Source organism: Malaclemys terrapin, chromosome 18 (genome assembly GCF_027887155.1).
Source record: "Malaclemys terrapin pileata isolate rMalTer1 chromosome 18, rMalTer1.hap1, whole genome shotgun sequence".
Taxonomy (NCBI): domain Eukaryota; kingdom Metazoa; phylum Chordata; order Testudines; family Emydidae; genus Malaclemys; species Malaclemys terrapin.
The window spans coordinates 12,620,493-12,635,926 of NC_071522.1; the positions used below are offsets into that span (position 1 = coordinate 12,620,493).

The following is a 15,434-nucleotide window of genomic DNA, read 5'->3' on the forward strand; positions in this document are numbered from 1 at the left end:
ATAGATGTTACCGTTATACAATTTTAGCCTTTAAAAAAAAAAAAAAAAAAAAAGGCTTGGTGCTATTTTTTTGCTGCTTCCAAGACCCCCGGGTTCAGCCTTTTTCTATTTTCCCACAGTTTGTACAGAAGAGCTTTTCAAAAGAACATCTCTTATTACAAAGAAAACATGAATGTGGGACAAAACACATTAAGTAACGAAAGATACTGGGAGTCGTTATTAGTGAAGTGTGAGCTTCCCAGCCACTTTGATATTGCAAAATATTTTAATGCGATGCAGATGTATTCAGCTCCCATACAGAGGGATTTTCACAAGCAAGCTTGGCAAAAAAGGAGCATGAATACAGAATGTCACTGACTTTGACAGTCATATCGTTCTTATCCTCTTTGCTATTATTTCAGATATTTGGATATAAGAAGTCTCTGGCTCACAGCTTAGCTGGGATCCTGCAGTGAAGAAGAATACTTTGTGCTTCTATAGTCTGCGGCATCTGATGATTGCAACATACTTTAGAAAGGTGGGTAAATATCACTTTCCTCACATTACTAATAGAAAAAAATAAGGCACAGAGGTTGCTGCTCTGCTCAGAGTCACACAGTGAGCCAGTGGCACAGATGAGTCCAGAACCACAGTCCTATACTATAACCACCAGACTGCACTGTCTCGCCCCCCTCCCCTGTCTTTGTAACATCAGCATTTGCTACCATCAAAATTAATGTGACGTCGGGAACTCAGAACAACAACTGTAATCCAAGGTCATGTCACAACACACAGGCCGGGGGGCTGGATGAATTATGTGGTTGATAATAGGTTATGGTAGGGTGCTCCTGTGATAAAGAGACAGAACTAGCGGGAAGGGCATCTTGGTTATAATTCATTGACTCCCCATGGGACTCTGGGCAAGGAACTTAACCTCCCTGTCCCCTGATGTCTCCATCTGTGAAATGGGAACACCAACCCTGACCTCAGCAGAGTGCAGAGACCTCATTCATTTGCGTCTGACGTGCTAAAAGGGAGGTGCAAGACACAAGTGCAAAGCATTATACCTCTGACCTACGGCAGGCCATCAGTGACCCAAAGTCGTTACCCCGCGACGCCTATGTAAAATGAGTCTCTCTCAGTCCATCACCCGGAGGGCACATATCCACATCATAAAAGCAGCACTCTTATCAGCACGAAACAGCCACTCAGCAAGCCCCAGGGTGAGATGAGCCACGAGGACTGATCTCCCCTCTAAGTCGGGGTGAGGCATGCCAGAGAAGGAAGCATATTCTGCCTCTACCTGCGTTGTGCCCATTCTGTGACTAAACAGAGCACTTTTCAGAGCTGTCAGCCTGGCACCTTTCCTCAGCCCTGGGGAGGGGGGGGGAAGAATTGAAAGAGAAATATCAACCTCCTCTCCCCCCAGGGCTGTGGTTTTGAGGAAAGAAATGCTCATTTAAATGTTTTTGATCATTAGCAAATATCTCCCTGAAATGTCACTAGAAAACGACAGATAATGGTGAATGAATTCATGTTTAAAATTGATTTTCTGAGCGCTTCTTTCACTATAAAGCTCCCTCGCATACCGCAAAGGGCACACAGCCCAAGGTACACAGTAATTGCTGACACTGGGTAACAGATACGGATGGATGATGTCTCCATGCATGGCCCAGCACAACTCTTGTGTATAACGGACAGCGCTTAGTTTGTGCTTATGCATTCCAACAGGATAACGACATTTCAGGCCCGACTCCAATCTCAGTGACACTGGAGGAAATCTGGACTGACTCCACTAGAGTTACTCCACATTTGCACTAATCTCACTGAAATCAGGATCGGGCCCATCAGCAGGAGGCTTTAAGGAGAGCCTTGTATTATACATTCTTAACTGGAGACAGGACCAACCCCAACCCCTGTGTCCAAACAGTGCCAGAATTTGGAGAATGTTTGGATCCAGCTCCTACAAGAGACATCACCAAAACTCACGCCCTTTAGATTTTAATGCAGATCAGGGCTATAAGGCTTAGGCCCCACTGCAGCACTGACATGCCTAAGAAAACTCACCCAAGTAGGATCCTGGGTCGGCTCTATTCAAGCCACTCTAGCGTCACGCAACTCAAGGGAAGACTCTTACCCCACTGTGGGGGTGAATTTACCAGCTTGGTCTGCTGGTACTTTTCCACTGAAGAGGGGTGGGGATCAAACATGGAAATAAAGATTCCCACCACATGTAAATTCTATTTAAGGCTGGAGAGTGAGTAAATCAGTGTCGCTGGTTTGTCACGGACTCCCCGCCCAAGATGACTGCTGTAAACACGTAAAACTGATCAGGGGGAAAGGACTGGGGCCCAGGCTGTGACAGGGATCTGGCCGGTGAAGAGAAATATGTGGAACTTTAAGTGCAAGCAAAAGCAGTTTGTCTTCAAGGAACTCTGTAACCTGCCCAAAACAACAGTTAGGGTGAGAAATTACTATTTGTAACCAGTTTCTTTAGTGAAGTCAGCTTAGTTTGCGTGTTTGTTTATTTTGCTCAGTAATCTGCTTTGATCTGTTTGCTATCTCTTATAATCCCTTCAAATCTGTCCTTTGTAGTTAATAAACCTGTTTGTTTCAGTTTCCTATAAACCAGTTAGTGCCATTTATAACTGGGGAGGGGAGGCGGCACCAAGCTGTGCATATCTCCCTCCACATTGAGGGAGAGGGCGATTTTTATGAGCTTACGCTGTATAGATCTCTATACAGCGCAAGACAATATAATTTGGGGTTTACACCCCAACGGAGGTGTTTACTTGAGTACTGGGCAATCCCCGAGTTGAATCCTCCCACACAGCGCTGATTTCAGTCTCTGTGTCTGTTTGCAGCTGGGTGTGGCCATACCTGTGTGTGCTAGAGGAGGCTTGAGGGTCTGGCACAGCAGGACAGGGTGAGGAAGCCCCGGCTGGTGGAACGGGCGGGCTCAGTGGGACCCCAGTACGTCAGGTAGCACCCCAGATGGGGGGCAACCTGTCACACTCACTACACCCCGTGAGGGAGAGAAGAGCCATTATCTCGAATTTACAGAATTCGGCCACAGAGGAGCCAAGGGACAGTCTACACTGAAAATTTACATCAGCATAGCCACATCTCTCAGGAGGGAGGGGAGGGGAAAATCCATCCCCCTGAGATATGCAGACATAACCCCCGAGGTAGATAGCGCTGGGTTGACAGAAAAATTCTTCTGTCGACCTAGCTATGGTCTCTGAGGAAGATGGCTTATCTGCGCCAGTGGGAGAACGCCTCCCATCACGGTAGTGAAAATGCCCACACCGAAGTACTGCAGCAACAGCATAAGTTTAGACGTAGCCTCAATGACTTGCCAAGGCCTGTGGCACAGCAGGGAACTAAACCCAGGTCTCCCAAGCTAATACCCTGACCACCGGGCCATCCTTCCTCTCTTTCAATCCCCCCTTCCTCAGCAGCCGAGATGTTTTCAGAAGTCCATCCCAGGTCCACGCAGTTCACTGAATCAAACACTGAAATGGGGAGGGGGGGGTGTTAAGTGGTTAATTTAAAAAATTAATCCTAGGCCCCAACGTTCTAAGCGTGGTTGAAGAGGACTCGGGTCTTTACTGAGGTGTGTGACGAATGCTCTAGCCCTCAACAGGAAAAGTAGAGAGGAATCCAAACCCTACGGACCATTCATCTGAAACCACATGCTCCCAAGCTTTGCAGGGGTAGATGAAATGGGGCCTGTATCCCAGTCACTCCCGCAAAAACATACCCTGACTGATGCGGTCCAAAACCAGAATCACGTCCATTTCTGTCCATCCCTAATTTAGAACCATCGTTCAAACACCTTTTCCATGACTCAACAGGGCCAGATCCTCCTCTGGGGTAAATCGGCATAGCTCCCATTGACTTCAGTGGAGTTACTCCAATTTTCACCAGTGGAGGATCTGGCACGTCGCCATCAAAAGCTGAAGCCGGGTGGGTTAGGAACGTTTCTGCCATAACTGCAACTGACGTACGAACCTGCCTAATATCAAGACACTGCTTTGAACAACTCCGTTTCCATTTCTGACTCTGAAGAGAGCAGCACGGGGCCAGGTCTCCCCCACGCCACGATAAAACCACCACTATGGTGCAATGGAAAGCAAATCCCGGTTCTGACATCACAGTTCAGACCCATCACCCCAGCCAATAACTATTCGGCTCAGGCTATTCCTTCTGACTGCCACGCACTCCAGGCCCCTGCACTGCCAGCTTTGCTCACAGCATGCTCAAACGCTTGCAAAGACAGGTGCCCTCCTTACAGGGGTGAGAAATGTGTCATCTGGGTACTCGCTTCATTTAGAGACACAAGAGGAAAGACAGGCACCACAGAAATCAGAGATAGAAAAGGCCTAGGAAGTCATCCTGCCCATACCCCTGTATTGTTCCAGACAGTACGTGCCTTATTGCTTTGCCCAAGCAAACGAGACAGGGGGAAAGAGCAAAAACGGGGAATATGAAAAAACAAACAACAGAATTAACGAAGCATTAAATGCACGTCATTCGGGTTGTTGGGAATTCACAGAGCATACTGTGCATCGATCCACTCTCCCCTCAACAGGACATCTCTACTCGGAGGATCACAATCGGTATTTTGTGCGGCATTGATTATAAAAAACAAGCAAGCACACAAAAAGCTTCTCGTTTACAACAAAACTACATTTCCCAAACAATCAAGTGACTAGAACTGCCTTGGCCATGTAGTTGGAGCGAGTTACCTACCGGTTTGGGGCAATGGATGTATCTAGCGAGACTGATGATCAAGTCATGGGTGATTGGATCCACCAGGTTTCGGAAGCTGGCATATCTATACAGGACGTCATCCAGAGAGGTTGATTCCATTCCTAAGTCCTGCAGAAAACAAGAGCAAGGTTAGTTACACTAGGAGGTCGATGGCAACAGCCCATCTCTCACAATTCACCTGTGTTGGCAGTCTCAGGGCAGTAGCCAAGGAGCTCAGATGTGCCCATCTCTAAGTACCTTGGCACATTGGCGTGGGGACACTTGCACGCCAATGCTTTACCTGTACTATGGAGAGCAGACATCAGGCTCCAGGGCTGTCAACTGGCACGCTTCATAAGCAATACATTCACTGAGTAAACTATACTCAGCAGGCCTGATTCGCTCTCTCACTCCCCCGGGGCAAGCCACAGGTGACTCCACTGAAATCAACAGAACTATGCCAGCATAAGATGGCTGGGAGACAGAATCTGGCCCAGGGTGTCCCAAGACACAGCAATGTAAGGAATTTTGGCACAAACCCCACAACGCTATTAAACACACTAGTGTATATCGACCGTTCCGCTCTTTAGCTTTTCATAAAGGGTTGGAGGGGGGATTAAATACAGTGTATTCAATTTACTTCAGATATCTTCTCTCATCTACTAGCTGTCCTTTGTCCCTCGAGAGCAGCTCCCCGGGGATATTGCAGCGCTACTCAAGCTTATTGGCAGATTACAGCGTGTTCCACAAACAAAGCAGCTACTGCTGTAAGATAAAGCCCTTTGCTCAGCTCTCAATACAACAAGGATGCCCTTGTGGTTAGGGCACTGGGCAGGGACTCTGCAGATTGGTTCCATTCCCAGCTCTGTCACAGACTCTGTCTGACCATGGGCAAGTCACTTAAATCTCTCTCTGGCTTGGTACTGTGCCTGTAAACTAGGGTGTGACGGGCCTGGGTTTCAATCGTGGCCAGTGAGGGGTTGTGTCACCACTTGGCCTGTAGCCCTCTCGTGAACACACACGCACGCACACCCTTTCACAGCTGGGATAATATTCCGTCCTTCTCGACACCTAGCATTCTAGGCACCATCTTCAAAGTGCAACGCACACAGAGGTGAAAGTAAGCCGGTCCGGTCCAGTACGTGGCGAACTGGACCGGCTTCTCTGGCAGTGATTTAAAGGGCCCAGAGCTCCGGCCCCTGCGGGGAGCCCCATGTCCTTTAAAGCACCACCTGAGCCCCTCTGCCGGAGCGCCAGCGCACTTTAAAGGGTCTAGGGCTCCCCACAGTGGCAGGAGCACCAGGCCCTTTAAATCCCTGCTCTAGCCCTGCCGCCCCGGGATAGTGGTGGCAGGGCTCCCGCAGTGATTTAAAGGGCCCGGAGCCCTGGGCTCTTTAATTCGCCCCTGAGCCCCAGGGCTCCCAGCCGTCTCTGCAGCTGGTAGCTCCAGGGTGATTTAAAGGCCCTGGGGCTCCCAGCCACAGCCAGAGCCCCAGGGCCTTTACATCTTGAAAGGCCCCACCTCTTCCAGTTGAGGCCACACCCCCACTCAGGACTCCAGCGTATCGGTAAGTACTTTAAGTTACTTTCACCCCTGAATGCGCACCAACACAGCAGTGGTCAAGCTTGCCTCCTGTTCCGTAAAGTGCTTCTGTCAACAGACCCTGGGCCTGGCCAGAGAGGGAAATTCACCGGCTGCACCTGCCTTCACAGGACAGCATGGAATTGGTGCTTTAAGAGTGAACACTGGATTTAGTATGGGAGGTTGCTACGCTCCCCCAAAAGCTGCCCTGCTAACACCGCCCCTGGTCTGTGTCAGTGAGTAACGGTGACATCCTGCAACTCATGACTTCTCGTGTGGGTTTTGTAAGCGAGGTCCGCTAGCTCTCCCTCTGGGTGACCCATTTGCCGGTTGAGCCCAGATGCCAAGCAGCCCCTGCACTCAGATCGGTCACATGCTGCACATTTCAGATCCTGACCGGCTGCCTCCATTTGCCCTCACGGAGCTGATGGGGGCTCTCACGCTTGGCCAGGAAGGAATGGAGCCATGTGAATGTTCCCCAAAGCGGACCCTGGAAATAGGGCAAGATGGGAACACAAAGGGGATGTCTCTAGAGAGAAAAAAAAAAATCAGGAAGGACCAAAACAAAACCCATAATCCAATGCAGACCAGCCTGGATATTTTAAAAAGGGCCGGACATTCTCACTGCCCCAAATCACACCTGTAGCTGTGACGGCTTGGATAACGATCAGACTAATCAGCTGCATGCTTCAGGGCACAAGCTGCAGTCAGGAGCCATTTCCCTTGTCCTCACACTGCACAGGAGGTGGTGCTAACTTTTTATGCGGACAACCATTTTATAGCAGGGAGAGAATCTCCCACACCCACCTCCCCAGCGTCCTTACTGCCTGCTTCTCAATGTCTCTTACTCTGTGGGACGCATGGTCCCTGGACAGGGTGACCAGATATCCCGCTATTCAGGGCTTTGTCTTATATAGGACCCTATTACCTCTCCCCGTCCCGATTTTTCACACTTGCTATCTGGTCACCGATCGCGGGGGTCACATTTTGAGCACACTGGGGTGAGGCACTCGGGGACAGGACACTGCATGGGATGTGGTCAGGTGCTGGGCACTTCCAGAGATAGGTTAGCAGACTAGATAAAAACGTGCTCCGATCCTGAAGAACAAGTGTAGCTCCTTAGATCCGTGCACAAAGGATCCCAAAATGCTTTGCAATCACCCTCTGTGTACAATCCACAGGAATCAATTAAACTCCCACTAAAATTCAGCCAGTGACAAAATGCAGCCTGGCAACTGTTTCAGAGTTAGAAGAACTGAGCCTTTCCCGGGAGAGAGAGAGATTCTTTGCACAGGTGACCTGATGCTCGTGGAGAAAAGAGGGTCTTTGCTTTTTTTAAATGGGACGACAGTAAAGTATAAATTAGCAACCACCCAAAATAAATAAATAAATAAAATAAAAAGCCAATTTACAGCCCAGATAAGTAGACTTCAGGAAAACTATTGCAGCTTCTCCGGGCTTGTCTTAAGGAGAAGGGCGAGTAAAGCGTAATGGTAGCTGTAGAGCAGGAGAGACAATGACATTGTGGGTGCTAACTCCAGCAGTCATCGGCTAAGTCACATATCGTATGGGCAGCCTACGAAACTGAACTGGAGACTTTCTGAGCCAAAGACACAATTCTATACCCTTGTATGAGACTCTCGATTAGTTGTGAGTAGAGCTATAATCATAGCCGCATTAGGACTTGCCAATTAAGCTACAGAGTCCAGCCATATGGCCTGACAGTATCCAGCATGAAAGCCTTTCTGATTAATTGTATGCATCATGGAAGCATTGAGGGCCCCAAATGAGGAATCAGAGCCCCGTTGTGCGAGGTGACAGCCAAAAGATGGTCTTGAATAAAAGTAGCTGAAATTCCCAAACTTATCCACTGGATCGAAGGTGGGGAGGGGATGCAGAAGCAGCCTCTCTAAGACCAGTACACAATTCTGCTTCAGGACCTTGTAGAAAACGCATCCGAAATTCTTCTTTGCTGGCCGTTGTGTGCGCATGCCAACATTTTCAAAGATACAGCTTAATATGGAATCATTCAGGAGACTGAAGAGAACAATGACAGTTCTCCCTGCCCCAAAAAAATCTTTTGCCCATCAAAGTCCATCCCACCCTAGAGCCACACCTAAGAAAGGAGATTTTCAGATGGAAAGGTAGCCTTGGTCCTAGCAAATTAACTCATAAAAGGGGACAGACTTCTAGGTAGCAAGCAAAGCAGATTCTCAAAGATAGATGCCTGCTGTCAGAAACTCCATCCATCTGTGCTATTAATCTCCCTCATCATTCGTAATACATCAAAGGCTTAACAGTTTGCAGGAGACAATTCCACACCCAGCTGGTCCTCCATAGCCTTCACCTTTGAAGTTCCATCCCAAACAAGGAGAGATTCTGGTGCAGAACACTAAATCCTTCAGCCTCAGATGCCTGCAGAACGCAAAAATCAGCTGGTTTTTCTCAGAAAGGGGAGGCTTGAACCTAGAACCCTTCAGCTTTCATCTAGACTCAAGGCCCAACAGAAATACAAATGGATGCTAAACCAGCCGCCAACAGAGTCACTATAGGAGCTTTACACATACAAGTAAGCAATACCAGGAAGCAACAGCAAGCTCTGTCCTGCCATGTTTGGGCTGGTTCTCATGAAAGCACTTGTACCGATGGATTTTGTGCAGTGAATTACGCACCTCAATGAAAGTCACTCTGTTTTTCTCGTTTGACGCATGCATAAAAAATAGACGTTAACATCCACAAAGTTGGTAAAACTCGGTGTAAGTAGTAAGGTAACAAGATAGGACTAGAGCAGACACACTTTGCCTGCCACTGGAATGCAGGAAACGACACAGATCGCTATCGCATTTAGTTTTTCAAAAACGTTGCACGTGGAAGCAGAAGTTGTGCCATTTTTAAAACCATGTTTAGCAGGTCATTTAATCTCTCTCTGCCTCTGGTTTTCCCATCCATAAACTGGGGATAACACACATACAGCTCACAAGGGATTTCTATGACGATTATTAGCTAATGGTTATTCGGCACTTTGAACACAATGAACAGTGAGATCTGTCCCAAGCAACAGACGCAAGATGAATTGCATAACAGATTGGGCCTGTTTCTCAATTGCTCTGCTCCTGGTGCATTCACACCAGTACAAAGTGGCTGTCAGATGCTACTGAATCACAATGGTATTGTCACAGGGTGACTGGCCCCTTTTAAGGGGAGATGAGCCCAGCCCTACCTGTGACTCAATCAGCTGCCTCCCAGCTGAGGCTGTGGGACTAGGACTCAGTTGAGCCTCGGAAGAGCACCTGGTCCGGAAAGGGTACGTCTACACTGCCAACAAAAAACAGCACCAGCAGCAAGTCTCGGAGCCCAGGTCAACTGACTCAGGCTGCGCTCAGCTCTGAGACCCAGCGATGGGGGCGGGTCTCAGAGCCGGGGCTCCAGCCTGAGTGGGAACATCTGCCCTGCTATTTTTAGTCCAGTAGCACAAGCCCCGGGAGCCCGAGTCAGTTCCAGTAGACGTGAGTAGACGTACCCACAAAGGCTGATGGGGTGAATTGCAGGGAGCAGGTAGGCTGCTGTAGGATACCCTGGGTTAGAACAAGGACTTGACTTGCCCAAAGTCAAATTATGGGCCTTGTCTACACTAGAAGTTTGTACCCGCTTTAACTTCCCGTCTAGTTAAAGCCATACAACCCCCTTAATTGGATGCTGTTATATCAGTACAAGGGGGACTTGGGCCTGGTCTTAGTCCACATAGCTACGGCGCTCAGCTGCGGTGTGAAAAATTCACATTCCTGAGAGCCCTAAACTCCAGCGCAGACACAGCTAGGTTGATGGAAGAATGCTTCCGTCAACCCAGCTACCATCGCGCAGGATGGCGGGGTTCCTAACAGAGCCAGAAAAACCCCTTCCATACCCTACAGCATCATGCCAACCTAGCTATGGGGCCACTGACACACTCTATAATCCCCACGGTATAGACATAGCCTTGTACTGGGATAGCTATTGCAACAGCCCGTAGAGCCAGGGGGACCACCCTATCTCCTAGAACTGGAAGGGACCCCGAAAGGTCATCGAGTCCAGCCCCCTGCCTTCACTAGCAGGACCAAGTATTGGTTTTGCCCCAGATCCCTAAGTGGCCCCCTCAAGGACTGAACTCACAACCCTGGGGTTAGCAGGCCAATGCTCAAACCACTGAGCTGTCCCTCCCCGCACCCAGTCCACAGCCCCACCCACTTCTCAGCTGGGCCAAACTTGAGCGACGCTGCAACCCCAGGTGCCAGCCCACACCACCACTCACTCAGATTTGGACTGGGGCAGGTGTAGGCGCTCATGGGCCAAGTTGCTTGTGGGGGTGCACCCGGGAGGAGAAAAGAAGGGTTCAGGTGGGGGGGGGCAGGTGGCAAATCTATGGCGCGCACGCACACACACACACACACACACACTTTTTAAATGGTACTCCACAGCTCTGGCTGTTGCCATATGGGAGGAGGAATAAATATACCATACAAGACATCTTTATACTGGTTTAACGGCATCCACTCTAGGAGCTGTGCTGGTATAATTAGACAGGTAAAAATCAATACAACTTTCAAGGGCAGATCAGGCCTAAGTCGGGTAGAAGAACCAGAAACCAGGAGGAATCCTGACCGCCTAGTCCCCATGCTCCCTGCCACAACAACACAGCCTCTGACCACTACCAATGATGTTCAACGATCCAAAGGGCAGCAGCTGGCAGTGCCCCGCAGGCAGCCACACATGGAAGTTGTTAATAACTGAAATCAAAGCGTCCCCAGTGCTTTAATAAAGACAGTGCAAGTGACTAATGACTCAGCGCTGGTTCCAATTCAGCGTGAACCACTAAGCTTGGAAATGCTTCAGTTCTTGATAAATGGCTCGTGGGGACGCAAGTCCTTTGCAAGCAGTGAGGCTGTGTGACCCTGCAGGCTGGAAGCAAGCATCTGCCCTTCTTTCCTTCGTTTTGTTAAGACACTGAACTCAGGAAGTTAAGGGGGGATACTGCGTGGAGTAGAACTGGGAGGCTCAGACTGGGAGCAGCAATGCAACGGTTCTGCAGTTTGCAGTATTTAGATCCTGGCACTGATGGAGTTAAGGTTCTGCTCTGCTGGCATTTTCACTGCAAATCTTCCAACGCAGTATAAAATATTGACTCCAGGCTGAAACTTGGCATGAATAGCCTCAGCCCAGGGAGTGGGGAATTCTACAGCTTAAAATCAAAATCCTTTGGGCTGTTTTTAATTTCATGGGAGTACCTAAAAATTGAAGTTAACCAGTTAGCGCGCCTGTTGCTTATAAACTACTTAGCTTGTTTTTTAAAAACTAACTACACAAACCAATGATCTGTCATATGGCCATTGTCATGCTGGTACTTTAAAAAAAACTATTCTTAATTATACCCACAGAGTTCAGAGATATAGAAATAATGGATGATCTTATATACTGCACTGCAAATACTTAATGAGGCTACACTACAGTGTTTGCTTTTAATTAGACAAGGAGGAAGACCCAACTCATAATTACTAAAGAGAGTTATTTACTTATATAGTTTCTGGAGGTTGTTGGTTGTTGTTTTTTTAAAGAACAAGAGAAGTTCTACAACAACTGTTCAGAACCAGATTGATTTAAGAGCCTAGAACATAACCATGTGTATTCTAGATCAGTGTTTCTCAACGACTGGTCCATGGACTGGCGCCAGTCCCTGAGATCTCCCTGACTCAGTTTAGGAAGGCAGCAAGCCAGCCGCTGGTATCATAAAGGTTGAGAAACACTGGTCTAGAAAGTGAAATGGATCAGTGCTACATCACAGTGGAGTAGTTTCTAGAATTCAGAGCCACTTCAAACCATGCAGATTCTAAGGGCCAATACCAAAACTCACTTTTGAAATGTGTTATAGAACTTAGAATCGCCTGGGTTCTAGAGCTAGATTTTTGAGAGGGGAGGGGATTCTACAACCGACCTGTTTAGACCCTGTGCAGTTACCAGACCACCGAACATTTTGCATGTTCCAGTTCTATTTAGGAACGAGAGAGAAAGAGAGAGATTAACCTTTCCATGGAAAAATTATGCTTTCTCCAAAGACCTCTTGCAGATTTTGCACTTGCAAACGTTCTCCCGGGTATTGGAGTCTGAGGCTGTAGAAAGTCAATCAGCAGGTGGACTATTTTGGTTTCAACTGGTTGACCCATTGCTGGTGTTTTTGACACAAACTGTGCAAAACAAAAGTTGAGCCCTCCGTCCCTGGAAGAGTGCAACCTTACTATAGAACCAGTGAAAAACAGACGATGCCATTCTCTTTGGGCGGGATAACCTGTATCCCCCAACTATTCATTTGCCCATATGCCCGGTGCCATAAAGTTCACTCCTCCGCTTACGGCCTGTGGGACTATTTTCCCAGGAGAAGATAGCATAACTGCTTCCCGAGTCTCTCAGATTTATGACGCTTCAGTTAATCAAGAGCAAAGGCTTCATTCCCACCCCTGCTGGTAACAAGGAGCACACAGCATTCCAGTGCCGGACCAGCTCTAGTTTCCATTCAGCGCAGTCTGGAAAGAGACGGTCGCTAACACCCTTTCTACTGCTATGCGGCTCCCTTCCTACCTCTGCCAACTGCAACTGCTTCTTTCAGCGTCTGCACGCAGCACGGCAGAGCAGCACAAATCTAGGGAGCAACCCGCTAGTCAACGTGAACCAATAGCTGGTGAGAACTCTGCACCTGCACTCTGAATGACTGGCTGCGAATGAGAAGAGGTCAAAGGGCCAGGGGTTATGGGGTTATATGGACTAGCAAAGTGGAGGGATGTTGCGGGACCATCAAGAGATGGAAATGCTGGATGTACTATGGTAACACGTCGCAAAGATCCTCGGTAACTTCAGGTATCAATACCAAGATTTAAACATCTAGATCTTCGGGTCCAGCTGAGCTGAGCTCAGGGCAGAACCCGAGAGGAAGGAGAGAAGTGACTCAACCACCCTTCTGCGATCCCAGACATGGAGCTGGCAAGCAGCTGGGGAGACCCAGCCCCCCCCGAGTAACTTAGCAAAGCCTTAGAGCTGCTATAAGTTACATCAGCAGGACCAACCTCCCCCACCCCCCAGCCTATTGTGCCTGGAGATCCCCTGCTGCCCTACTGGAGAAGAGGCAGGCAATTCCCTTCTGTTCCTGCACTTGGCAAGGCAGAGAAAATCAACATGGGTTTCAAGATTTTGGGCCCCCATTTGAGGCTGGAAAAGCCTTTGCCCAAGGCAGAAAGACAGGGACTGAGGGGGAGGTCTGCTTGTATTTTGCCTGCATTTAGAGGGAACCCACTTAGGATCAAAATGGGTATATCCTACACAATCTGTTTCCTGAGCTTGCAGCATGGCTTGGGCATTAAGGAAGGCTCCCATTACTACAGTAACTCCTCACTTAACGCTGTAGTTATGTTCCTGAAAAATGCGACTTTAAGTGAAACAATGTTAAGCGAATCCAATTTCCCCATAGGAATGAATGTAAATGGGGGGTTAGGTTCCAGGGATTTTTTTTTTTTTTTTGCCATACAGTATAGTTCAGTACTATAGTTGGGAGGTGCCCCCGCCTTACCCCACACAGGCACAGCCCACTGGCACTGGAGACAATGAGGCAGGCAAGGCGGCTGAAGGTGCTGTAGGCTAGGAGAAGCACATTGCACAGCAGCGTCAGCTTCCCCTATTGTGCAAGCACCAGGGGCGGGGGCCTCCACCCTTGGCCCGCCCACCACCCCCTTTCCCAAAGCCCCCTCCCTTAACCTGCCTCTTCTCCCCCCGTCCCCCTTTACTCCAAACGCCGCGTCCTCGCTCCTCCCCCCTCCCTCCTGAACGCCGCAAGCCAGCTGATAGCCGCAGGCAGGAAGCGGGGGAAGAGGGGAAAGGTGCTGATCCACGGGTCTGCTGGTGGGCGGGAGACGCTGTCGGGGGGGGCGCATAGGGGAGCTGATAGAGGGGCTGCCAGCTGTGGACAAAGCAGGCAGCCAAATGACTTTATAGCGAAGCATTGCACAACTTTAAATGGAGCATGTTCTGTAATTGACCAGGGATGTAAGGCTTAACGTTGTTTTGATAAGAGGACGTTAAGTGGGGAGTTACTGTATTATCCATCCATGCATCGTAGATCCCACTCTTTGTAATTTTAATTGCATAAGTTACCTTTCATTTCCCCTTTAAAAAAAAAAAAAAAAAGCACCACATGCAGAAATTCTCGAGCTCTGTGTTTCCTTAGGAGAAATGCCCCACTGAGGACAATGAGAGTTTGCATGAGTAAGTAACAATTACAAGAGTAATCAAGTTTGAATCCAAGACCTGAAGATCCATAGCAAAAACCTCTACCACTCAAGTTAGAAAAAATAATCCTTAGAGCTGGCAGCAATAGTAGGCTGTTATCCAGTGGCTGGTCCACAGGAGAGACATGACACACTTTGCCAGTGTGAAATATTAGGACTGAGCAAACATTGAGTAAGGTCTTCTCAACAGTCATAGGGTGTCCTACAGTCATAGGGTGTCACTGGCAAAGAATGACTGACTGCCACTGGCTGACCCCCGGGGAAGCTGGTTTTCAGAGCTGGGTAGAGTAATCCTGGACATACAGCTTTTGGCACCCCGGGATCTTTTGGGATGGAAGCAGGCTTATTATCGCACCATTTCTTTTTATGCATCTCAAAAACCTGGCAAATCTCCTTAAGCTAAGTTTTAGAAGTAGGAAAATAAAACCAATGATTCTAGGACACCCACGCTCCTGGGGGAGAGAGAATCTTTTGCAGGACGCCTTCTCCCCTGCCTTTACCACAGATGCATCTCTCAGCTGCTCCATAAATCTCACTACTACACCAGCATCATCCCTCGCCCCCAGCCCCTCCATGTGCAATATTTTAAAGCTACACAAGCAATGAGTCCAAGCAATGAGCTCATCTGCGATTGAATAACTTAACACCAGTTCATGCTGGCAGCGGCAAATCACTCATCTCTGATTTTGGAGAAAAACACCCGTGTCTGACTGGAATAGTTAATTTTCCTTTCAGCACATTGAGATTCCCGGCATCTTCCCCTTTCCGTAAGTGACACCCACTGGGGTAGCAAATACAATTTACCAACAGGAGAG

The 15,434-nt window shown here is 48.5% G+C and overlaps 1 protein-coding gene across 1 annotated transcript in view; it reads right to left on the reverse strand.

Moving 5' to 3' along the window:
• Positions 1-15,434, reverse strand: part of LRRC75A (leucine rich repeat containing 75A) — a 184,228-nt gene that overhangs the window by 126,039 nt on the left and 42,755 nt on the right. The window contains exon 2 of the mRNA XM_054008531.1: positions 4,735-4,863. Coding sequence (XP_053864506.1) covers positions 4,735-4,863 — 129 coding nt within the window. The remainder of the gene's footprint in view (positions 1-4,734; positions 4,864-15,434) is intronic.